The following is a 26,494-nucleotide window of genomic DNA, read 5'->3' as shown; positions in this document are numbered from 1 at the left end:
TCACAGCTTAATTAATTTTGTGCTGTAGATGATTAGGATCTTTTGTTCTGTTTTAGTGCAAAGAGGGACTAAACTTGCAGTGCTAAACATGCTTACCTATAAAACGTATTATTCTTCGAAGCAGTGGGTTCAGGTAACAGCACTCTCCAGTCAAAATAGTTTTCTCTTGAATAATTAGGGTTTCTCTGGTTGACTTTATGAAATACATGGATATCTCACCAATAAAAATCTGTCAGGAAAATGAAAGAAATAGAAGGTTAATTATGACATAAGCAAACTTTAAAACACGAGCCAGGTTCCAGCCCACAGAAACTACTACACACCATTGTGTCTGTGGGATGCTGAACTTCCACAGAGAAGCCACACCATTCAGTTGGGATGAACTGAGATAGACCCACCTGCCAGCCAAGAAAAGGATCTGCTGTTCTTACACTCAGTGGCATGACACATCAAGTACGAGGCCTCCTTATACTTACTTCTGGGATACAGGGAACAAACGGAGCTTTTACCTTTACCATGTATCACAAAAACTCCTATTTTTACTGCAATTAATTTACTGCAATTAATTTGTCATGTCCTTGGTTTAGCATATAAAATTTACTGACAGGATAGTTTTCATGGATGGAAGGCTTCTGCCCATGGAGGGAAGAGGAAGCTAACGCTGCAGACTTCTACCCCACCATTTTAGCAGCAAGCGTTGGCAACACTGGATGCTTTTTACAGCCTTCACAGCTTCTCAAAAATATACTTGTCTGAATCTGCCACAAAGGCAACAGAGCTCCTGCCAACTTTGAAAAGAAATTTGGATGAAGGACATCCCTGCAGTGGAAACTTATCAGAAGTCACAAAACTTTTGAGGAGGTCATTGAAAATTTTGGAGGTCATATGCTGTTATTTGTAATAATGACGTAAAAAGTGCCAGGATATGGAGGCAGGACTGGCAATCACCCGTGCTGTTAGGTTGTTAGTATGGTCCTTGCCATAGCCTGTCCCAATTTCACAGTTTCTCTGAGCATGCCTGGGCCAATTCCCACGAGGAAATCTGGCTGCAGCCACTGCTCTTTATGACAGAGTTTGGCCACTGATTTCACATGCTGGACAGTCTGAAGGCCAGAGGATGATTTCTGAACTGTTTTGTTTAATAACTGTACAGTTTTATTTATTAAAACATCAAAATGTAAGTCTTCAGGGATTTACCTATCTTCATGTTAAATGTGCTTATGTAGTAAGTATTTAGTTTGCCATCAGACCATTTGTTCTTTTCATGAAATATGATAGATGTTCCCCACAGGGGCAGGATCACTATTTCCTAAATACTCGGAATTAGTTTAACCCTGTTGCACAGAAGTCTATCTGCCCTAGCTAAAGCTGGACAGAATTTGATCATCAGCTTTAGCAGCAGTGATGGTCCACTCACAGCACGCACTTCTGCAAATCTCACCTACCATGTTCTGTCAGCAGGCTTTAGAAAATGAAACCGTGAAATTATGAAAGACAGAGTTTGTAATGGAAGTCTTTAGGAAAAAAAAAATAAATAAAAAAGCCAGCCTGAAGTGGAAGAAATGAGTTTTTAAGGGAGCACCCAAAAGAATTAATTTAACTACATTTATAAGACACACAAGAGGAATCCATGATGTTAAGGAATGGTCAAAGAAATGCATTATAAAAGCATGCGCATGCATGCAGGCGGATACGGAGGTGGCATAAACCTCAAGGAGCAAGCCCTAGCTCGCTTTGCTGTAATGGTATGTATGCTGTTTCAAGGGCAACAATTTATCCTTATTAAGCCAGATGAGCATCCTTATTGATTATTGACATTCAAGCCAAGTATGCTCAACCTTTTTATAATTCTAACCGCTGATGGCGAGAGATGTAGAGTTGTAAAATGTATGTCGATAATGGCATCTGTGGGTAGGAGCCGATGCATGGGAGCCACACTGAAACATTGCCTTTATCCCGTTTCACTCCATCTGCTCTTAACAGAATTGGCAAGCAGTTCAATAAGCTCAGCTCACTAACTATGGGGCTGGGAATTAAGAAACAGACCATCTGCACTAAAGCAGTTTAAAAGTGACACTCTGTTTCAAACCATTTATTATTTGAATTATGATAATGCTCAGAAGTTAGAGTTAATGCTTTGGCTCTTTGTCTGCCTGGGGCTGTACATACACATTGAGAGACAATTCATGCCCCGAGGAAATCCTAGTTTGTGAAGAAGATGAGTTAGTGGTGACAACACAAACTTTTCAAATAAGGGTTAGATATAAAACATAGTAATAGCTCTTCTTTAAGAATACATCATTTTTAATTTCCTTTGCATCAGAAGTTGAATGAGCATTTTTCAGTTTTACTTCCCACCTTTGTTTCCATGAACTTATCTGTCTGGCACACTCCTAGAGACCCTCATGTGGACAGATTAATTCTACTTAGATTCCGTAGTAAATTTTGCCATGAAATAAATCTGTTCAATCTTGTTCCAGTGATGTAATCAACACTATCCCAGATTTCCTCCGACATAGCAAAATTTAACTTTTTAAGTGACCAGTTCCTTTGCTTTAATATAGACTTTAGATATATAGTTGTAACACTGTATTTGTGAGGTGACATAAGATGATTTAATATAACTGGACTATTCTCGTGGTTCTACCTCTTGTACTGAATTTAGTTGCCTGAATTTGAGGGTTTTGCTTCCTTGTATGCTTTATTTGGGCTCTAGAAAGTGGTTCAAGGCCAGGGCATGGTCTAAAAGCCCAAGGTGAGACTGGGAACTTAATTCTCATCTAGCTGTGCAAAATTGAATATGGTCTGAATATTCTCTCAAAAAAATGTTTATTTATTTTTTCCTCCAGGCATTTCTCAAATTGAATAACTCCACTGATTTTCATGATTTAAAGTGCATGATTCTGCATGAGCAGTGTCCACATGCAGCCAAGTTGTCCAGCTGGTCTCCCAAAATCAATCACTGACACTGTTAAGTGCCTTAGCATCTGCCAGAACAGAATCAGCAACCCGGGAACATGTACAATTCAGTCCTAAATACGAAATCTAAATATAGATACACATATATGGGTGGAAAAAGAAAAAAGAAAAAAAAAAAAAAGAAACAGCAAACTACTACGTTAATGTCCACTTGGGAAAACAATGCAAGGTTCACTAACTACTGTTTCATAGTGGTTTAATTATATAGTAGAAATGGCAAGAAAATTGCAATGGAGGTCGGGTACTGAAAGCTCAGGTGCTCCACAGTCTGAGGTGATGTATATAACAGGGAAACTAAGGCAGTGTTACTGGATGTGATTTTATGCTCTATTTCATGAATGTAATAGCAGCTTAACACTGAGGTTGTCTGGCCTCTTTTGCTCACATTCTCTTTATATTATTGTTAGGCAAAAGTAATATGATGATGTCCCAACGTCCCCTCCCTAAATCAAAGATATTTACCCAGAGCAGTCATTTTTCCTTCACTGATTTCAAGCAATCCATTGAGAAAACTTCATTCAGTTTTACATCTCTTTCCACTATTGGCAGTGTCCCCATGACCCTCAATAATCAGCTCTCAAAAAAACTCTGCTGTGTGTTTGCTTATTTCCTGGCTCCTACTTAGCAAACAGCTGAATAAAATAGTATCTCATGTTCCTCACCAACAGCCTTTTGTCCTTGACCGAGTTGATTTTTCTTCTAGCTGTAGCCTGGAAAAGATAGTCCACCAGCTTGTGAACTGACATATTCAGACAGTGAAATATCACATCTTCTCCCTTCAAGTTCTCAGCACAATAGGAGCATGTTATCCTCCTTGCACTCCTGAAGAGTTTTGCATTTGTTAATTTGTTTGATTATCTATTTAATTTATGTAACTATTGATTTTAAAGGGAAGTGTTTTTTTTTTTTTTTTTTTTTTTGTTTTTTATCTTTTCTTTTAATCTTTGTTTCTTACAACACTTTATGTTGTGCTCACAGTCTCCTTGCCAAATGATTCTTTGCACAACTCCACAGCCACAGCTAGTTGCCAAGCCTCCCTCCATCCAATTTGAAAAGCCTGGCCATCAGGTGAAGTCCCTGGTGGCTGGAAAAGGGAAACATCACTCGTGTTTTCAAAAAGGGTAGAAAGGAAGATGCAACTACAGTCTGGTGAGCCTCACCTCTGTGCCTGGCAACAGATGGAACAGATCCTCTTGGAAGCAATGTCAAGGCACGTGCAGGACAAGGAGGTGATCCAAGACATACAACATGGCTTCACCAAGGGGAAATCATGCCTGAGCAGTCTGGTGTCCTTCTGTGATGGAGTGACTGCATCAGTTGGCAAGGAAAGACAAACAGATGCCATCTACCTGTTCTTCTGTAAGGCCTTTAACACGGTCCCACATGACATCCCGATCTCCAAATTGGAGAGATATGGACTTAATGGCTGAATCATTCTGTGGATCAGGAGTTGGCTTGAAGATCACACGCAGGGTGGAGGTCTATGGCTCTATGTCCAAGTGGAGGCTGGTGACAAGTGGTGTACCTCAGGGTTCTCTACTGGGACTGGGACTATATAATGTCTTTATCAATGACAGCGGGATTGGGTGCACCCTCAGCAGGTTTGCAGATGACACCTAGTTGAGTGGTGCAGTTGCTACAGAAGAAGAAAGGGATGCCATCCAGAGGGACCTGGACAAAGACAAGCTGGCAAAGTGGGCCAGTGAACCTAGTGAGATTCAGTAAGTCAGGAGCAAGGTGCTGCACCCACGTCGAGGCAATCTCAGACAAGAGCATAGACTAGGATTGATGTTTACCTCAATGAGAGCAGCTCTGCAGAGAAGAACTTGGGGATTCTGGTGTTCAAAAAGGTTGACATGAGCCAGCAGTGGGTGCCTGCACCCCAGAAGGCCAACTGCTGCCTGGGCTGCATCGCCAGAGGGGTGGGCAGCAGGGGAGGGAGAGGATTGTGCCCCTCTGCTCTGCCCTTGTGAGGCCCCACCTGGAGCCCTGCGTCCTCCTCTGGGGCCCCCAGCACAAGAAGGATGTGGGGCTGTTGGAGCAGGTCCAGAGGAGGGCACAAAGATTATCAGAGGGCTGGAGCACCTCTTCCATGAAGAAAAGCTGAGAGAGCTGGGGATGTTCAGCCTGGAGAAGAGAAGGCTCTGGGGAGACCTCATTGCAGCCTCTCAGTAATGAAGGGGTCTTATAAGAACAACTTTTTCCTCAATCAGATAATGACAAGACAAGGGGGAATGGTTTTAAACTAAAAGAGGGGAGCTTTAGATTATACGTGGTGAGGAAATTCTTATATGTGGAGAGGCTCTGGCACAGGTTTCCCAGAGAGGCTGTGGATGTCCTGTCCGTGGAGGTGTTCAAGACCAGGTTAGATGAGACCCTGAGCTACCTAATGTAGTTGCTGGCATCACTGCCTATGGCAGGGGGGATGGAACTAGATGGTCTTTGAGGTCCCTTCCAATCTGAGCCATTCTATGATTCTGTGAAACATTCTATAACTAGATTAGGGGTAAACATCAAGAAGAGTTGTTTCTATAATCTGTCCATAAATGGATGTGGGATACAACCATGAGGTGGTTTCAGAAGAGTGGCATCCTGGAGCAACACTCCTGAAGGAACTATGCTGTGCAGTGACAGTGGGGAGCCTTGTGGAGTTGTATTCAGTTTGGGAAATTACTTGATGGTGCAGTTGGGACAGACAAGGATAGGATCAAGATTTAAGACTTGTGTTCCTTTTCATTTGTTTCTCCCATTCAGTACATTAGCCTTGTACCTCACTTCAGATAAGTCTTCTAGTAAAGGTGAAGGCTCCATCCGTACCCTGAAGTTGTGTGACAGGGGCTATGCAGTTTTCATTTCAGCTGCAGTTCCACACAGATACAGGTGGAGAAGCATCAGCCAGGGCACACACGAGACACAGTGAGCAGAGTTGTGCCTGCAGCCTAGGGATGCCCCTGTGAAATGATAGCCTTTTGCTGCTTCCCATAAAAATTGTACAGCTAATGGCAATTCTGATCACAGCAAGCAGAGGCAGATCCCGTATTAGGAAGAATGATTTGAAATACAGACAGGATCTGTGTTTTCTAAGCACAAAGTTTACATCATTCTGATTTCCAGGAGTTTTAAAGTCTCACAGCTCGTTTGCTTTAACAACACTAACAGCAAAGTCAATCACTGTTAACACCATTTAATACATGAAAACCACATCCAGGGACATGCTATTCCACACGAATATCTCTGTCAGCAAGCAAATCTGTACTCGGCTCTCAGGACATCATCACTCATCTCTGGGCTGGCTTCAGCAAGCTGCATGACATTTCCTGAATCATCTACAAGAATGTGTGTGGCTGCATTTTTAATGTCACAAATAGAAAGAAAGAAATTAATCAAATCCACAGCATTCAAACAGCAGCCGAAGGGAGGAGCAGATATGTGAAGGGAATTGGCTGGGAGACAAACTATGTGCAGAGCACTCAAAAATGGAGAAAACAAGCAGCTGTGGGTTATGGGTACCCCAATCAGCAATTTTCAGAATGACTCCACACAACTCTCCCTGGGAAATGCAAGCCTGTCCACTGAAAGGTGACCTTTGCAAAGTGCTCCAGCAGGCATTTCATCAGCACTGCCCTGAGTCGGGCCCAAAGCAATTCTGCCCTTTTGCACTATGGTGTATCTGAGGACTGCATCATCACAGTTGCTGGTCAGTAGGGACACTCCCCAGGTGCTGCACGGAAGCTCTTCTTCCACTCCTCTGCCATCAGTTAAGCAGCAGAACATTTACACAAGCACCACAAACCGTAAAGGCTCAGGATCACACAGGGATTTAGCTGGGAAGGAGTGCCAGAGGTCTCCAAGCCTTACTCATAGCAGAGCCAGCACTGAGCAGGGCCTTGAGCAGTCAATTTTCTAATGTCTTTGAGACTGGAGATCTCACAGCCTATAGGGGGGCACTGTTTCAATGCCTGACTGCTGCCAGCATAGAAAGATTTTTCCCTAACAAGCACAGTTTCTCTTCTTGCAGCTTGAGTCCATTGCAGCGCTGCCTCTCGTCCTTCAAACAGTCTGGTGGCATCCTTGTAGGCCCCCACTAAGAACATGTCTCAGATCAGCTTTCACTTCGTGTTTCTAATTCCTTAATTCCTTTGATCTCCCTCACATTTAGCCATGGGACTTGTGGGTTATTGATCTGCCAACCTGCCTGCTGCCTACAGAGCTACATATTGATGCTGCACAGCTTATACTTCTTAGTCAAGCCTGGGCAGCAAATGGTAAGCAGCATTCATGCTGAGAAAGACACCTGGGGTGGCAAGCAATCACAGAAGCAGTCACAGCCTTGGCACCCTCTCCCGAAACAGCATTTCTACTGTCTGTGGCAGGACCCTGGCCCAATCCTGCCCAGGAGGGCAGAGGTTTTCCCTAATAATACTAGCACTGCTGCTGCTAATGAGGACCAGGGATCAGACAAGAGTTTTGTCAGATGCTCTCTCAACTTAAATTTGTGAATCTGTGTTCAGGTAATTATTACCTCATTCTTTTTTTATTTTGCAATAAAAATAAATTTGTTCCTTTCATTCCCCCGAAGTCGATAGGGCTGAAGTCCACAATTTGGATCCTGGTCTGCCCACAAAACACAATTCTTCAAAAAAGCAATTTGCTGTGGGAAAACTGCCTAAAATAATTAGATTCTGAAACTTCAGTATAATCAAGAGAAGAAATTTCCCACAGCTCTGTGGTATTCCTCAGAAACTGACACGTTGTGAGACCATTACCGAGTCCTGCGAGACACTGGCGAGACACTGGCAGCAGAAGTGCCTGCAAGTGCTAGAACAAACAAACAAGGTGTAATTATTACTTTCCAGAATGGGGTGTAAATACAAGGATACAAACTTTCACCCAGAGTAATGGGCACACCCTGGCCTGACTCCTACATATCCCAGCTTGCCAATGACAAGACTCAATAAGAGAATGACAAGCCATGGCTTATGGATGACACCTGCCAAGCCATGAGGCTCTTTCTTTAGCCCAGCCCAGAGCAACCTCAGCTTTCCTACCCAACAGCAAGAGGAAGGAGCTGCAAATGCCCTCGAGTGGCGCTCTCCCTCTGCAGCTAAGCAGAAAGGGAGGACATCCCTGAAAACTGGGACCATTGGAACATGGTGTGGTACACCTTGCAAGAGGGACATGCCCTCCTTAACAAGCTGTGAGGGATGCTCCAGGCACTGACAGTGCCCCTTGCTCTCCACTGCTGCCCAGCCTTCTTGCCTAGCACAGGGCAACCTTCTTATTTCTGCCTGAAAAAGCCAGGAAGTGCTGCTGCAAGAGGGCTCTGAGCAGCAGTGGCTGCTCCTGGTTTTCACAGCATCAGCTGCTGAGCAGCCACAGGGGACTCAGCCAACACAGCATGAAATTCCCTGGATTCCCTTCTAGAAATAAAAGATGGGAATAACATGGCTGCAATGAACCGAAGACAAGGAAGGGAAGTGGTAGTAAGAACAGGAAAAACATCTAAAATAATAATGTTTTTAAAATTAGGGAGGTAAGGGTAAACTCTAGAGAAAAGTTGGAACACTTCCTTTCTGCTTCACATCAGTTTGATCAACACTGTAATTCATCTTCTAATTAGTAACTGGACCACTAGTTTGGCTTGACTGATTCTGAAAACACTATCTTAAAACAAATACTCCTTTGCAGAACTAAATTGAACCAGACAGTTAAAAGCTACCATGTAGGCTGCCACTTCCCTCCTGGAAACACAAAGAAAGAAACTGAAGAATTGCATGAAAACAGCAGAGGCACTTTCCATTCTGCTTTAAGAAAATGAAAAATAGTGCCCTTGAAGCTTTCTGCTGCTGTTCTGTATTCATTTCAGTGGGCAGCCTCCATTCCTAAGCCTCTCTGTTTCTCTCAAGTGGCCAGACAAATCACACTGGGATGGAGCAGTGCAAGAAGCAGCACTGAACTCTGGAATGATTGTTCAGTACCAGCAGGGCAATTGGCTGATTTGTACTAACCTTGTAATAGCAAAAAGCTAGGCTTGAGGGACACTAATGGATGTGGTTGAGTTGTACCAAAATATTTTTAAAGAAATGGCTTGAAATTTTTGTGTTTATGCAAAACATTTTCCCAATTGAAACATTATTTTAATAAAATTCTCATATTGGCAAAAATAAATTATTATTTCTCCTACAAATTGGAATTATTGTACCTGCTACCATTCCTATTTTGGAACTGGTGATGCATTGGAATATTACGCTTTTTCTCAGGCTTTGTGAAACATGATGGTGCTGGACAGACAACTTTTAAATTCACTAGACTTGTGATCATGGGACTCAGGTTTTGCTTTCAAGCTGCGGTTAATATTTACATTCCCAACCAACCAGGAAGTCAGACGAGTGAAGTGGCTATGCTATGGTTATCTTCAGAAAAGGGTTTGCAGCCTAAGACCTCCTACTCTGAAAAAAAAAAATTAAAAAAATCAATTATTTTCTTGTTAGTATCACCCTTCCTTAAGTACTTACGATCACCAAAAGAGGAGCTGTCCACCAACAGGTCTGTAACGCAGAAGTCAGCTGTTTGAATGTGTTGCTGTAGGCCACCCCAATGCCAAGACAAAAGCCATTTTCTGACTTTCAGGATCTTGAAATTGGCTGAGACAAAGACCGAAAATCTGTGCTATTTTCCATGGAGGCCATGGTGAAAATGCTCCTTCTCACTCCCCTTCCCTTGTCCACACAGACTGGCTGGCCGCTACCCCACCCAAGTACTTGACACAACAGTCAAGGGACTGCCAGAGCCACCTGGGTTGCCCTGCCTGGAGATGAGGAGGCTGAGAGGCAGCCTCATTGCTCCCTGCAGCTCCTGAGGAGAGGAAAGGCAGAGGGAGGTGCTGGCCTCTGCCTCCTGGTCATCCATGGCAGGATGCAAGGGAGGGCACAGTGCTGGGACAGGGGAGGCTCAGGGAAGATTTCTGCTCCATGAGGGTGGTCAGGCACTGGGACAGGCTCCCTGGAGAGGTGGCTGGTGCCCCAAGCCTGTCTGTGTTCAAGAGGCATTGGGACAATGCCCTTGGTAACATGCTTTAACTTTTGGTAGTCCTGAAGTGGTCAGGCTGTTGGACTCACTGGTCTTGGCAGGGCTCTTCCAACTGACCTGTTCTGTTCTGTTCTGTTCCAAACCACTCCACTTTACTATGAGACGGGGTGAAGGCATCCTACACCCATCTTAGCATGTAAACAGGACAGCTGGAAGCAACAGTTTTTCAATAACCATCCTCCAATGTCAGCCTGCAAGAAGTGCAAAGTCTCTGGAGAAAAATATAGGTACTAGAAACAAATGGTAAAAGTCATACAGTTTCACCTTCATCTCATGAAGCTCTTTTTGTCACCAGAACACCCTAACCACAAGTTCAATCTAAAACAGACAGGACTGCAGTAATCCCATTTTTCTACCTATGCTGACAGCATTAATTTACTACTTGAGTTCGACTGGATGGATGAATGGATGAAGGTAGAACAGTAGATGTTGTCTACCTTGACTTCAGTAGGGCTTTTTACACTGTCTCCCATACCATCCTCCTGGAAAGCTCCAGAAGTGTGGGATCCCCTGGGGGTCAGTACTGGGTCCAGTCCTGTTCAATTTATCATCAGTGACCTGGATGAAGGGACAGAGTGCACCCTCAGCAAGTTTGTGGGAGAAACAAAGCATGGTAGAGTGGCTGACACACAGAGGCCTGTGCTGCCATTCAGAGGGACTGGACAGGCTGGAGAGGAACCTCATGAGGGTCAACAAGTGCTTACTCTTTTCCATAAGGAAAGACTAAGCGAACTGGACCTGTTTAGCCTAGAGAAAAGGAGACTGAGAAAGGATCTTATCAACCTCTCTAAATACCTGAGGGCACAGTATAAAGTGGATGGGGCCAAACCCTTCTCAGTGGTGACCAGTGGTAGGACAAGGGGTAATGCATCTAAATTGAACTGCAGGATGCTCCATCACCACATAAGGAAGAACTTCTTTATAGTTTGGGTGGCAGAGCACTGTAACAGGCTGCCCAGAGAGGTTGTGGAGTCTCCTTTGAAGATACTCAAAACCCACCTGGATGCGATCATCTATAACATGAACTAGGTGACCCTGCTTGAGCAGGGGCTTGGACTAGATGATCTCTATAGGTCCCTTCCAACCTCAACCATTCTGTACTTCTGTGAATGTGCATGTTTCAGGGGATAAACCACTAAACATGAAATAAAATGGCCAGATGTTTCTTTACAAATGAAAACAAGCTTGCCCTTTTTTTATGTGTTACTTATCACTAAAATGACCATTTCCCTACTGCTTTGCAGTGAAGATGCTAATACTGCCACACTCAGAGAATTAAAAATGAATAAGGTAGATGAAAGCATTTGACCTATTCTCAGTGAAACATTTGGGAGAAAAATGCTTTCCACAGAATGGAGTCAAGCATACATGATTTTAATTTATTTAACAGTATCATCATGAGATTCAGGAATCTGCCCTTGCAAGAAACTCTCATTATCAGAGACTAAAAGGTTATCAACAGGAGCAATAAAAGACTTTTGTAATTCTCAGGTATGATGATTAACTACCCAACCCAGCATAGCAAAAAAACAGGCTGGTCTAATTTATTTTGCTGCTACAGTGCAGGGAAATGCACATACCATGGTACCAAACAACAACAGCACTTCTGAGATGTGTTCTCAGGGAAAAAATAAAACACATATACTCATTTCCCCCCATGGCCACTGTCACAGCCAAATGACTGAGACACAGGGATATTGCAATACATTCACGAAGATGCTCCCTTTTGGCTTTCAAACATTAAAACACTCATAGCTACGCTAAAATCAGGGCTTGGAGCCCAGTTCAGAGCTGTGTACACAGGACTGCACTTAAACATTGCTCATGACTAATCAGTGAGCTTGTACAGACTATTAAAGTACTTTCCATAGCTCCAGAAAAAACTATTAACTAGAGCCGTGAGCTCTTCCCAGCTGCTGCCGGGCTCCTCCCCTTCTCCCTAGCAATAATCACTCCCCTCCTGCCATGAGGTGTCAGAGCAGTGGCAATATGCATGCAACAGGCAAATCAGACTCCCTGCCGTAAAACCTCTCAGGCAAACCAAGCAATTTGCTGTCAAAAAATGAAGCAGCAAGCGTCTTATAAAGGAGAAAAACACAATTGTAAAGAGGAATTGGTGTTACCTTTGACTTAAGTCAGCCTTTCACACTGGAGCTGCAGGTTGTCAGTGATTATTCCTGACAGCAAAGTGCACAGAGCGAAAGTACTGCTTAACCCACAGTGAATGCATGCAAACTTCCCTCCCACAAAGCACAGCTGTGTTTTCTTCTTTTGCTCTTTTTATTTATTTATTTATTTATTTATTTATTTTTACTGGAGAGAGTACAATCATCACTGTATAAATAGAAATGGCTGCACTTGCTCCTTTCACTGAAATCTCTGGGACATTCAACTGTATCAAAAATCTTTGCCTAGATTGTGACTGTCTGAATAACAGTCAGCACCCATTTGGGTGCCGGATGACAGCTGTAAATACTCACACTCATACTCAGATTTGTAATGCAATGCAGGGACAGAACTTATGGAGTCTCTGAGCTCACTTGCTATCTCATTTGCTTTCTACTAATGACCATTGACAAGTCAGTCTGCAGGGGGAAGACAGGGTGAAAACAGGTACCAGCTAAAGCAGAAATTTTAAATTAGCCTGCAAGGAGGGGAAAGTTTCTGAGAAAATGATGGGTATGAGGAATATAGTGAAACTACTCGTATAAATACATTGTGCTGAATACCTGTAAGAAGGACAGAAAAAGACTCCTTTGACATATTCTCTAGTTGAAGATTAGCCCAATACTAAGTATACATGAAATAATTAAATGATGTAATAACAATACATCAAAATAATACAATCAACACATTAAATAATGTATTAATGCATAATATACTAAGAATGAAAAGAAGTATTTTCCCAAGAAGTCTGACCGACTGTCTCCTTGAGGCTCTACAAAGAGATCATAACGACACATGGTGAAAAGAGCCCCGCAACATCCCTGACCAAAGTTTTCTCTAGATGAAGCGGTAGATGGCCAGTTCAACAGCAGAGTGTAACCCAAACAGCACTGCTTATTACCTTAGATCCAGCACTGGATCCTGTCACTTAATGTGACTGCTGTACTTCTGGACCCTAGCTGGCATCTCCGTGCAGTTTGTATTGTACAAGATAGACCTACCAGCTCCACATAGCACTTAGCTGAAGGTCTCTGCACCCAAAAATTTTGTTTGATGTTCACTCCAGCCTTTCACTTCCTATGTTTAACATGGTCTAAGGATTTACAAAACCAATGTTGTTCATCTCCCAAAGAAGACTCCAATCCAGCTTTTCATAAATGACTAGGGAAAACTTCTTGGGCTTCTGAAGTGAAAGGAAATGTCGATCAAGTAGAGAAAAACCTGAAAAGTTTGCAACCCACTTTGCCAGAGGAAGGCTTTAAATAGAAGATCCGACTAAAGAGCAACATTCTCAATATTGCTTGCCCACCTAATGTCGCATCACTAAAACAAGGGACAAGCCTCCCACTAACTCCGGTGTTACAGCATCTAGGCATGGATACATCACTCGATTTTGCTTTAAAAGCACAGCCTGTGAAAGTTACTGTAAATATCTCTATGGAGAAATGTAGTATTTATTTTTGTCTGTCATTGCAGCACAAAGCAAGCAAGCAAGATTTAACATTAAACTGAGTTTCAATACAGAAAATAAGAGCGTTACTACAGAGGATTTTCATAAGCTCACGACATAATTCATTAAAAAATATTACTCATTTTCGTGAAGTGTCCTGTACAAAAACTGTAGACTCTTATGCAGATCCCTTTCACATTTCCTATCACGTTCTGCGTTAAACTATTTCATGCATTAATATTCATACAGACCAAAAATTGAAACTGACTACGGTCCAGCATTTATCTTTCATGCACAGTTTTCATTAACTTTTGAAAAGGTTGCAAAGCAAAGTTAAGAAAGAAATACTAAAGATAAAGAAATAAGTATAAGAAAACAAAGCATGTAAAGACAGAGTCTGGTAGGAATTTATTAATGTAATTACATAGGTAGGAAAATTAGCTATTGGTGAAATTTGTAACTTTCTACACAGAAAATGGAAAAGGGCCAATGTTTTGCTAATCAGTGACTACAATAACCATCTTGGAATTGCATGTACTCAGCTAATTGTATATTTTCACCTTCTTCAAACAGGTACATTGTAGCTGACTGGTTGGGTCAAGTAAGAAAAAAAAAAAAGTTGAGAGGATGTGGCTGCCAAAAGATGAACAGATTCTAAATAATAAGGAAATATCAATCAAGCTTTTCTTCATATTGGTCATCTTTTTGCTCATCTAAGCCTTTTAAAACCCTTTAATAGTCCTCTTAAGATAGTGGCAAATAGTCCCAAATATGCTGCATGTACAACCCAGGTTTTATTCCAACCTTATCCTGTTTTTTTTTTTTTTTTTTTTTTTTTTTTATTATTATTATTATTATTATTTATTTTCAGTAATACATCACTTTTGCATTCAGGACTCTCTGAAGCCCAAACAATTCACAGCTAATCACCGAACTGGGCAAGCTATTGTAACACGCTTAACAAGCTCTACCTCTAAATCTTGCATTAAGATTACCTCAGAATAATTACACCTGGAGATAAGCAATGAAGATCGTATTAGGCTAAGGCAAAACAGAGACCCAGCTAAGTGTAAACCAATTACAGCTGAAAATAGAGCAAAGGGGACAGAGCTATTACAAGACTGTTGCTGTTATTTATGGAGTGGTAGTGGAGAATTCAAACAATTTCTTATACTTACAATAGCTGTCGGAGTTGAAGCCAGCACACAGTAGAGCACAAGGGGTGAAATGAAGCTCTCATCCTCCGTTCCAGGGTAAGGTTTCATCAAATTGCCATCCTGACAGAAGAAACCTTGGATATGCACTTGAAAAGTATCGGTGCACTCGAAGTAGTAGGCAAGCAGAACAGTCCCAGCCATGATGACAAGCTGAAAATACAGCATGGTGACACAGAGGCATTAGTTGCTTTTTTTAACAGATGCAGCTATGCCTTCAAGCTACTCTAGTCCCGCAGACCATCCTCCCTTCATCATCACCCCGACAGTCCTTGCAATGCTGGTGTGTGTGTGTGTGTGTGTGTGTGTGCGTGCGTGTGCGTCTCTGCGTGCCCGCTTTGCAACATCTGTTACATAAACCTTTTGGCAAACGACACTAATGAATGTCTCAGATAGGAGTGGGTCCGTAACGCAGCTTGTAGAGGGACGGGAGCTTTGACAGCTACTTCGTCAAAGGGCATGTGAGTGTCAACGGCAGCAGCGATCAATGGAAACTAGCAGGACAAGGGGCAGCACAGCAAGAGCTGACAGTGACAAGCTAAAACCTGTGCACAGCGGTAGGCAGCTGGAAAGGATTGTTGCACGGGATAAAGGAAGCTAAAGCCAAAATGCTTCCTTGCTGCAGCTGCAAGCCCGCAACGCGGAACGTGCACCCTATTCTAATCCAGAAGAGCCCTCAGTGGGTCAGATGAAGCAGTCATGAGACCTGACAGATCCAGACGGAAATCTGACTCCTGCCACTCACCTTTCCTTTCAGCTGCAGCTTACCAGGAAAGCTGTAGAAATCCTCAGAAATCTGTTCCCCCAGACAACTGGCTGGGGCTACTTTGCGTTGTCTGGGGTACAACACTCCAACACAACCACTTTTGGAAAAGGCTCTGGCTCAAGTCTGAGTCTTCACCTTTACACATATAAACCACAAGGAGCCTTTCTTGTCTCTTTTTGGTAATTTACTGATGACTAACAGGGCTGCTTGGAAAACCTCAGCTATCAACATTTCCGTGCATATTCAGAGTTACTCAGTATAAGCTGTGTCAGTGTCTGTGTCAACTTCCCAACATATCTCAAAACAACCTCTCCAAGGCTGTCACTAAACTAACCTCTGAAAATTAAGTGGATATGATAGTTCATTGCTCTTGTTCCCTCTCTGCCAGACTGCAAACGAAATCTCACGTCAAAATCTTCAACATTTACAAAAACAGCAATATTAACCTGGATATTATGACAATTCCAGGGTTGGATACAGGATGGTCTTTATAGAGAGGTAATAAGCCACTTACCACTAGTACGAGAGCTCACACATATACAAGTTATTTTAACATGCCTTAGGGGAAAAAACAAAAACAAAAACAAAAAAGTGAAGGAAAAAAAACAATGTTTTTTTTTTTTTTTTTTTTTTTTTTTTGTACCATTTTGTCTCCAAGATACCTGCATCAAAACTGTGTTGCTCTGAGATTGTTATAAGAACATACCTTTAACAAATATTTTTGGCAACTTGTTCCCAAAGACTTAAAAGCTATCCATGGACTCCTCAGACTTAACCTTGCATGTAACACTGCTGCACAGGACAGCCAACGAAGTCGTGATATCTTTGGGCATGTGTTGGACCAAAATTAGGACAAAAATCAACCAACCAATCAACTGAACAGATAAATTATTCATGAAAGTAGATCCCAGAATATCAGAATGGTAGGAGGGCATTTCTGGAGGTCACCTGGTCCCACCTCCTGCTCAAGCAGGGCCACCTACAGCAGGCTGCCCAGGACCATGTCCAGGCAGATTTTGAAGACCTCCACCACCACTCTGAACAGCCTCTATGACAGATTTAAGCAGATCAAACTGAAGCCAAACCTGAAGACTTCTGAAACCTTCCCCATTCAAACTATTTTGTAACTAATACCATTTTGTAACTAGATTCTGAGGTCCACAGATTAATCTCACCCCTGTAAAATGCAACCTGGATTGTTTAACATTTTCAGCCCAATCAATTATCTGTATGGATTCAAACATCAGCTTCTGTGGGTTACAGAATTACGGTACCAGCTGAAATTTGCTTAGACAAAGTACGCAGCCTTTTTTAGAAGCTCAAACAAGTAGTAATCCACATAATTATTTCCCCCAAACATGTATATTCTTCCTTTCTCCCACACTGATTTAGAGAATGAATTTAATATATAAAATGTGAATCAAACACTTGTTTTCTCACAGTTTTTGCTTTCTTCTGACAATTCAGTAACTTTAAGATCCCAAACTCTGAAATCTACCACCCTGTAGTGAATTGCAGGTATGCTGACCCTGTACAGTCAGTACATGGTGGTTTCTGTTCCGCTCCTTCCCTCTCACACTTCTCCTGTGTCCTGATGGCTTGAACTGGCTGGAGAATCAAAAGATTTAGTCTGTGTATTCTTTCCTGTGCAACATCTAACTCTAAAGGTGTGTAAGCAAGTGCATTTTCTTACTTCATCAGGATTATATAATAATAGCTTTTAGAATGAACTGCTCTGAGTATTTCACATCTAAAATGTGTACCTGAAGAAGTCCTTCATTTGTTCAGCTTTCACTATTTATTCTTTTATTTTCAAGACACAAGAACTCCCTCAGTGGATTATTTTTATTTTTTATTTTTTTACAAATGTAAAGCAATGTGCTGTTATTTATGTATTTCCCAGAGACCTTTACAGCATCCTGATTGAGTCAGTGGGATTCCCTATAAACAAACACATTTCAGTAATTAAAAGCCTAGAAGACATAAATTTGTGCAGCTACAGATTTCCTTATCAACCTTCGGCAACTCAGTTTTATAAATTAACACCAGAGGAAGGCAATGACACTATCACTACTCTGCCTGACATAGACATAAATGCAGATTACAGAATACCTGGACATAGAGGCACTGAAGCTCAGTTCCAGCAGTGTCAGTAATAAATTGACCCATCCCCCCTATTCTAAACACACCTCCAAACATGCTTTAGGTTGCCAGCTCCAGCCAGCTTGAAAGCAGACAGTACTATAAGAGACAGGTCAACAAGAGCTGCTTTTCCCCTTGTCAATGGGAAAAGGAGAAAACATGCAAGTTATGCCCTTCTTTGGGTGTCACAGGAAAAAAAAAAAAAATCCTTTATTTATTTTATTTTATTTTATTTTATTTTATTTTATTTTATTTTATTTTATTTTATTTTATTTTATTTTATTTTATTTTATTTTATTTTATTTTATTTTATTTTATTTTATATTTTATTTTATTTATCCCCAAAGAACTCTCTAGCCAGCAGTTGTACAACTCACTCTGACCTTCCCAGGGCCGAGTATTGCCTCAGTGCTGCATGAAAACACTGCTTGCATATAAAATGCAGCTCTAGTCTGACTTATGTCAATACTGACCTACCACACAGACAACTCAGTAATAAATCAAATCCTGGTCACACTTCAGTTTGTGAGTGTGTTTTGGCCTTTTGAGAAAAAGCAAACAAACAAACAAATTTTATCTATCTAATATTATTCAGATATCTAATATTTTCTTGAAAAAAAAAAAAAAAAAGAAAAAAAAAAGAAAAAAAAAGATTGTAATCCTGAGAACCATAGATACTGGAGGTATTCCCAACGTTTTAGGGAAATAGCAACAGCAGAACAGCAGAAATTAGACCTCCAGTTCAATGGACCCCTCCACAGACCCACTATGACAAGGGATGATATGAGGTACAGAACGGACAGGTCAGTTATTACAACAAATGTGGGCAATCTTTTGCTGGTCAAAGAGTCAGTGAAGTCCTGACCACGTGTGTGGCATATTCCTGTGCTTCATGTTGAGCATTCACTGCTGTCAGCAGCTTCTCAGCCAAAGGCTCTTCCTTTCCCTTTCCCTTTCCCTTTCCCTTTCCCTTTCCCTTTCCCTTTCCCTTTCCCTTTCCCTTTCCCTTTCCCTTTCCCTTTCCCTTTCCCTTTCCCTTTCCCTTTCCCTTTCCCTTTCCCTTTCCCTTTCCCTTTCATCTATTCCTTTTTATTTCCCTTTTCCATTCTGCCTGGTGAAAATTTCATGTTTATTTCTAGTGGCAGGAGTGACTTTTATTTATTATTATTATTATTATTTTTTAATTCTGTTTACTAGTCACAGATGCCTAAATCAGCTTCAGTCACCTACTCTTTTTCAGTTTTTAAAGCTACGACCTAAAATGACAAGTGCAGAAATCCCTGATTTTTGTAGTTACAGTCTGTTTGTAGCAGATAACTTTCCCTTTTCTCATTATTTTAAGGTTTAGAGTCTTTGAAAGAAGTGTTGAAGAAGAGCAGGTAGGCTGACAAGATAAAGATACAGAATGTCTAGTTACATAATTCAGAAAACTCAGTGCAGCTTAGCACTGACATTTTGTAGGGTTTGCTTATCAATCCCTATTGATACATTTCCTTGAATTTATTTGGAAAAAAAAAATGCTCAGCTTAGAAAAGCAGCCAATGAATAGAATTGTCTAAGGTGCTTAATGGCCTTCATTACCACGGTATTTAAGCACATCATAATCCTTAATGTTTATCATCACTACTTCATTGTAAGATAAGAAAATGCTCTTATCACCATTTTACAGAGAGGACACAAAAGCAGGAGGAGATAAAATGACTGCCCTTAGGTCACAGTAGAAGCTATGGCATAGTCAAGATTTATCTTTCTGCAGGACTAGATTTTTCTGGTTTAGTCAATAGTCTGCACATGAAAAAACTCGGTGATGTATGCTCAGATCCTGATTCTGCAGAAGCTCACTCATGGTGCAGTTAACAATACACATCATGTGTCTGATACAACCCCATTAAAAAACTCCAGTGTGACTTTAGATCAGGCTTGGCAATGTGGATTTACACAACTGCTTTGTGTTTCTTCCTCGAAGCCAGCTATTTAAATGGCTTAATTCTGTAGTACTTCATTCAACACCTGTCCCTCACCACACCATTAAATTCTGTACCTCTACAAGCCTGCAATGATTCTGTCCTTGCAGACCTTCCCATCACAACACTTATTCCTCTTTAAATTGTGGGGGTTCTATGCAATCAAAACATTACATTCTTAAATGCCCCATAAATATGAAAGAAAGCTTGCAGTCTTCTTTGGGAAATCAGTAACTATTTGGTGCAGGTGCTAATCAGGTATTAGTGTAAGGGTGTGTCCTAAGTATAGGGGAACAGCATCTTCAATGTAAGAAGTGTGATTCAGGCACATTAATCCCAGGGATGTTGCGATACATTCAGAAATCCTCCCCTTCATCCTAATACTGTGACAGTACAACTCGGAGACCACTGCAAAAACAAAACAACTGCAATTCCAGACAGTAGGACTCATTTGCACACTCTCTTCATTTACTGCTATCTCTTAATCACAACTGGAAACCTCCATAGGAGTAGCACCTCTTTCGTGCTGCTGTGAACACCAGAGAGGCCACTACTTTGCAAACAAGAAAGCAAGAGGCTAACTCCATTTGGGAAAGGGGCATAAAGCTATAAAAGACAGAGACTAATGGAAAGAGACAGTTGATGGCAGGAGGCAGAGCTTTTTGATCAGCCTACCCCGAAGACTCCCTAGAGCTCTTAAGGGACCAAGAAATTGAGTGAGAAAAGGAAGTGGCTGTAAAAATTTCTCATATACTTTCTAGTCATACAGTCCTGTAAGACAAGCATACAGCCACTGCTAAATCTACTTCTGTTGTGTGTACTGAGATACTTTGTCACTTGTATAAATCATCATGCAAAACCATATGAATGAACATAAAAAAATAAAAGCCCTATTGTTCATATCTGGATATGAATAGGTACATTCTTTCAGCTTATCAGTCTTCCCACATGTTACTGATAACATATCTTACAATGCCTTTAATGTGTATGACTGATAATTGGAAAATTGTTCTTGCACATAAATGACACATAAAAGACCACATTTTTATTCCTTCTGAAAGAAGCCTTTCAAACTTTGTATGTTCCTTAGTGGATAGTCAATCACGTAACTATTAATACTCTTGCTCAGTTTATTTGTTTCTAGCAAGCTTCTGTGGTTGTCAGTTCATTAACCAAAACTCGCAATATTATGAACAGAGCACCACAAACATGCCTAAGTGCTTTCAACTCGGGACACATGCTGTGGCTCACCCACAGCAGGAAAAGGTTCCAGTCTTTTTAAGCAGGTTTTCATCTCCCCTTCCAAACAAGCTCTAGTGACCAATTGCAACACAAAGCCCAAAAAATCTTGTGCTCTTTTAAGCCACCTGGTAAGAGCACATAACTCCCAGAATAGACACACTGGGGCATCTGGCAGACACGGTGTATGTATGTTGTGAAAACAGACAGGTTAACTATGCATAGCACTCCCGCGTTACTGCTGGAAGGAATTGTTAGGAGTGTTATTGCTCTCTACTGGACAGCATCAGTAAAGCTCAACTGTGTGTCCCAGAGCTGGGAGCTCTCGTCCTGCTGCTGCCGTAGAGGGGTGTTAGAAGCACAGACAATTGGAAGCAATCACATGCATCATGAAGCTTCAGGACACACTTTCACCCTTCTATAAAAACAGAGCAAGCCTCCATCTAAGAGTTACTGAGACCATTTCCTGAAGCATCCTTGTTAGAGTGAAGCCTCAGAAACTCAGGCTGGTGCAGGGGTCAAGAATTTTCTTTTAAGTGCTGGCTGTATTTATCTGCGGCCAATGGATATCCATTTACTAAATCGTCCTTCACCTGATGTAGATTTCTTACCTCTGGTGTCTGTGCCTGAAAAAAAAACACAGTATCTCATCACTATAATGTTGTTTTCTTAAATAATCTAGCATCCTTCAAACACTGTCAAAATAATTGTGTTTATGTTCCTACATGACAATTTTACTTAAACAATTACTTTGACAAGTGTTTTCATAGTATGTCACTGGATATTTTTGCAGGATTCATGAAACTGTCTGTAATCCTGACTGTAGCTTAAATAAACTTATATAAACCCTGTCTGTACCTGTAAATACATGGATCCAATTTTTCATGTTGTAGGTGGTAAAGTGGTAAGGAAAGAGTTAAACAGCTCCCCTCAGAAAAGCCTGTCCGTACACATAACAAAGAAGATGAAGACAACAATTAATTAGAAGTCCATCTGATCCAGATGTGCTAGCAGCTAAAAGGCCTATTCTCTCACTGAGGTGTGAGGGTAATAGGTACATATCTCCCATTAGCATTAATGGGAGTTAGCAGCCTGAATTCTTCAGGGATCAACAAGAGCCTCTACAGCAGTTTGTTAAGCATCTGTTCTATACCCTTTTATCACGAATGACGTGCTTTAAAAGTTTTCACCTTGGTACTTCTACAGCACACCCAGGTCTGCAGAAAGAGGAAGAGTGTATCAGGACAGTAAAAGCTCTCATCATCTCTGACCACAGTGAATGGATGGCAAGGTCCTGGCTGACTGCGCAATCTTTTAGGCTGCAAAAGGGATTGACTGGATGCAGTAAATCATCTTTACTGTTCGTAAAAATATCACAAAGTAAAGTCACAGCTGCTAGAGGAATGCATCATGAACAAATACTTTACTTGGAGACAGAAAGAAGGATAACCTACATTGGAATTCCACCTAGTATTAAATATCTCCAAGTGAATGGTTTCATTATGCAGAATAGCCACATATTTTATGCAGTGTTGGAATAAATATGAAGCCAGTGATCTTTCAGAGCTGCCATTCCTCTGAAGTGTTCTCAGTCCCTCACCTGACATAACTGACTTCGCAGTCAGTTTTCTTAAGGAACTAGGGCACACAAGTCACGATGCTCTGAGAGCAGCCAATTTCAGGGCATAGCTTTGTTACAGGAGTTTTAATGTCCAGTCAGCATGGTGACACAAGCTGGGAAGCAGCTCAGAGAGAGTGCTAAAAGCACCCAAGGGCCTTAGAAGCTGGGTCTGTATAGAAAACAGACTGGTCTCTGCAGAGCTTCCTGTTAATTTCAAGAATTAATGGCATCATTATAACATTTTGGTAATCAAGTTTGGACTAGCTATAACTTATAAGGCTGAAGAAGACACAGACAAAAAGGGCTTTACATGTTCCAAAGGCATTTGTCTCAGGACAAGAAGTATTGAGAGATTAGCATGGCTTCTAAAAACACTGACACATGGTTAAAAACAATTCCTGCTTCCTTTTTGTGGCAGAGTCCTTAAAAAATCTCTGTCCCTTTACACTACAGAAACTAGAACTTACCTAAGAGCTGATCTGCATGTGGAAGTCAGATTACTCCAAACCTAGCTGTGTAGTTAAAGTGGTACGGAACTCTAATGGCAATGGAGACATAATGATGCTGTAAGTGGAATAACATTTTTGTTCACAGAAAATCAATTAAGCCTCAACATGAGGCAGCTTGATTATCAGGTGTAACTCGTTCCATTCTACACACTGCTCCAAGTCCCTGTTTAAAGCAAGCTTTCAGTCTTCTAATTTCTAGACCCTTATATTTTGCCAATGATTAAGCCTACTTTCTTTGTTAGGTGACCACAACCTATAGATCACAGGCTGAAACTGTCAGCTTAAAGGGAGGAGGAAAGCCTACCCACATGTTGTGCTGTGTATTTTAATAGTATAATCGCTTTTGTGAGGCCAAGGTCTGAACATGAACATAAACTAAACCCACAGAACGAAATATTTGCTGAGGTAACAGGTAGGGCAGCAGTAAGTAGAGACACTGGGTCTAGTGTGTTAGAAAGCTGATGTAGTGCTGGCAGATTTCTGATCTCCAGTTACATGGGTCCACTACATCTATAATCTTCTGATGCTCCTATTGAAAAGAACATTATTCTCCTAACATTTTTATTTTCAGAGGTAATAATTCTCCATATTGACACAAAATTATAACCTGCATATGACTGCCAGTATTATTTTCAATTTCTACTAGAGATGAATTTGCTTGTAATGTTTGATACTTTTGGGACCACTAAGAAAACAGGAAGAAGATCACCTTAATATTCATGGCAGTACTGAGAACTCCTATAGGTATTGCAGTAGTAGATGGAAACGGGGGCTGTTGCAGGAACAGGGAGAAGAGCTTGGAATCCATCCCCACTCTTCTGAGGGAATAACAATAACATTCTGTGAACAACCACAGTGCCTCCTTGGCTACCTGCCCTGTCAGACTGCTAACAAGGACACAAGAGCATATTCTAACCTTTGGGATAATTCCTCTGATACCAGCTCTGAAGGTGTGTAACCTTTTGAGGAGACAAGGAGATTCATCAGATGAATGCATCACATGATACTGCCCTGTCAAAAAACTCAGAGTTGCCAAATTTTTGTAGATCCACTGAAATCTGACACTGTCTCTATCAACTAAGAAAGACAAGTAACATCAATAACAGTTTGCCCTCCTCTCTATCCTACATACCTTACTTGTTCAGCACAATTCCTGTTAATGGTGGAGCAAATTCAAGAGATGGACATATCTTGTTTCAAATCCTGGAATTTCAAATCCTTGCAATTTTCAACCATTGTCTTTACAAGGAAAAGGCCCAATGATTCATAAAATATTAAAAATGTTTTCTCTAACAATGAAGGATACTTCTTTATAGAACCACCATACTGTTTACTGAGGACCCTGGTGATGGTGATGCTAACTTTTCTGTTAAGAGCTGTTGAAGAGAAACACATATGTTGTAGGCCCAAAGTTCAGCTGCCCTATTTGTTTATATGTCAAGGTAAGTGTAATGTGGGTGCTTCCCAGACAGTCCTCCTTTCCTCTCAAATCTTTATGTTAATGACTGAGTGCAAGATGGTGTACACATCTATGTAACTCAAGGTCTGCACTTGCAGCTATTCTGTAGTAATTGAAGCCACAGATGTATGCAGCAAGGTTTCGGTAGTTAGATAGAAGCCAGATCCACCTGGTTCCAAAAAGGACATGCTTCTGATCAGGGCAGAGCCAGTGAGCAATGCTGGTTGGGCCTCTGAGAGAGTGGATTTAAGGAACGACCAGAGCTACAGCCTGTGGAGGAGGTGGAGCAGGTGGATGTGTCCTGAAGGAGGCTGCGGCCCATGGAGAGCCCCCGCAGGAGCAGGCCCCGGGCCGGAGCTGCAGCCCGTGGAGAGGAGCCCACGCAGGAGCAGGGGGTCTGGGGGGAGCTGCCGCCCACCCATGGGGGACCCGTGCTGGAGGAGTTTGCTCCTGGGGGATGGATGGACCCTGTGGGATGGAGCCGTGTGGGAGCAGTTCCTGAAGAGCTGCTGCCTGTAGGCACCTCCTGCAGGCTCAGTTCGGGAAGGACGGCATCCCATGGGAGGGACCCCATGGGGAGCAGGGGCAGAGAGGGACCCTGAAAGAGCGGTGGAGATGAAGTGCTGTAGACTGACTGCAGCTCCCATTTCCCTTTCCCCTATGCTTCTTGGGGGGAGGAAGTGGGAGAGGGTGACTGGGGGGAAGGTAGTTTTAGCTTGCTTTTAGTTCTCACTGCTGTAGTTTGTTATTAACTGTCAAGAATATACATTAATCTTGCCTGTGATGATAATTGGTGTTTGATTTCCTTTTCCTTATCTCAACCCACATGTATTTTTTTTTTCATTGTATTTTTTCCCCTTGTTCTTCAGAGGTGGGGAGATGAGAGAGTGGCCTGATGGTGCAGAGCTACAGGTATTAAGCCACCACAACAGGCTGACACATGATATGCATCAGATCTGGTACCAGATCCACAGAAGTTTGGACTTGAATAACAATCCTAGTTCTGTTTTTGGTGGTAAGGTGGGGCACCATATAACAGTGCTTGTCAGTCTTCTCTCATTGATAAGAATCAGTGCTTTAATGCTACAAAATTTACTGGCCTTTTTCCACACATTCTTTATTAACGTCCCCATACTATACCACTCTAGCAAAAGCATACCACAGTGCTGCATGAAACACTGTGCACTGCAGCAGGCATTTCCCCATCACAATCTCCTGGAATTCCTTCTGGAAGAGAAAAATGCACAGACCTCTGCATTCATATGGCACGGTGTGTGTGTGAGCTGTTCGCCATGACCGGGAGAAGAGCTGGCATGGGCAGGTACCAGTTTCCCTGCAGGCTACCTGAGGGACAGGGGCAGGACAGGGGCACCAGGACTGCCTCAGCCCCATCCCAGCTCAGCTTTTAGTTGGGGGCTTGTGGGCACTTCATCTTGTAGCATCCCAACTGCTTTCACTGCATTCACCACACTCCTGATGAGCTGGGCTGCCTTTGAAAAGCCTCCTTACACAATTTCTACCTGTGAAAGGCTGCGGTCACTCCTGTCTCATGCCTGAAAAGGACAGCAGAGGTTTCCTCACTCTCTTCAGAGGGAATGGCACAGAAGGGTGGATGTCCCTACAAACTTTAGGGGGTCAGCCGAAGAGACGGACACTCGCACAAGGTTTTATGCACCTCAGACAGGCAGTGAGATGAATGAGCCAACAGTTAAGGCTCAGCACCGCAGGCGTTGCTGCAAACTGGAAGAAACACAGTGGTGTTCTTTTAATCACTAACGGCCAAGGAAAAACACTTCCCCCTGTGGCTTAGAGAGGAAGGGAATGAATCCCCAGCTATTTTATGGAATCATGTAATGCCCGTGTTGCCAAATGCAACAGTCTGTAAAAATCAATACT

General features: G+C 42.0%; 1 protein-coding gene across 3 annotated transcripts in view; it reads right to left on the bottom strand.

Annotated features, from left to right (window-relative positions):
* Positions 1 to 26,494, bottom strand: part of PLPPR1 (phospholipid phosphatase related 1) — a 129,555-nt gene that overhangs the window by 20,525 nt on the left and 82,536 nt on the right. For all 3 annotated transcript variants that reach the window (XM_068667035.1, XM_068667037.1, XM_068667038.1), the window contains exons 3-4: positions 14,863 to 15,051; positions 97 to 229 (exon numbers count right to left, since the gene is read on the bottom strand). In XM_068667035.1, the coding sequence (XP_068523136.1) occupies positions 97 to 229; positions 14,863 to 15,051 (322 nt within the window). The remainder of the gene's footprint in view (positions 1 to 96; positions 230 to 14,862; positions 15,052 to 26,494) is intronic.

The sequence above is a fragment of the Anas acuta genome, chromosome Z (genome assembly GCF_963932015.1).
Source record: "Anas acuta chromosome Z, bAnaAcu1.1, whole genome shotgun sequence".
Lineage (NCBI taxonomy): Eukaryota > Metazoa > Chordata > Aves > Anseriformes > Anatidae > Anas > Anas acuta.
Note: the sequence above shows the minus strand (reverse complement) of the source record. Positions and strands in the feature narration are given on the sequence as shown.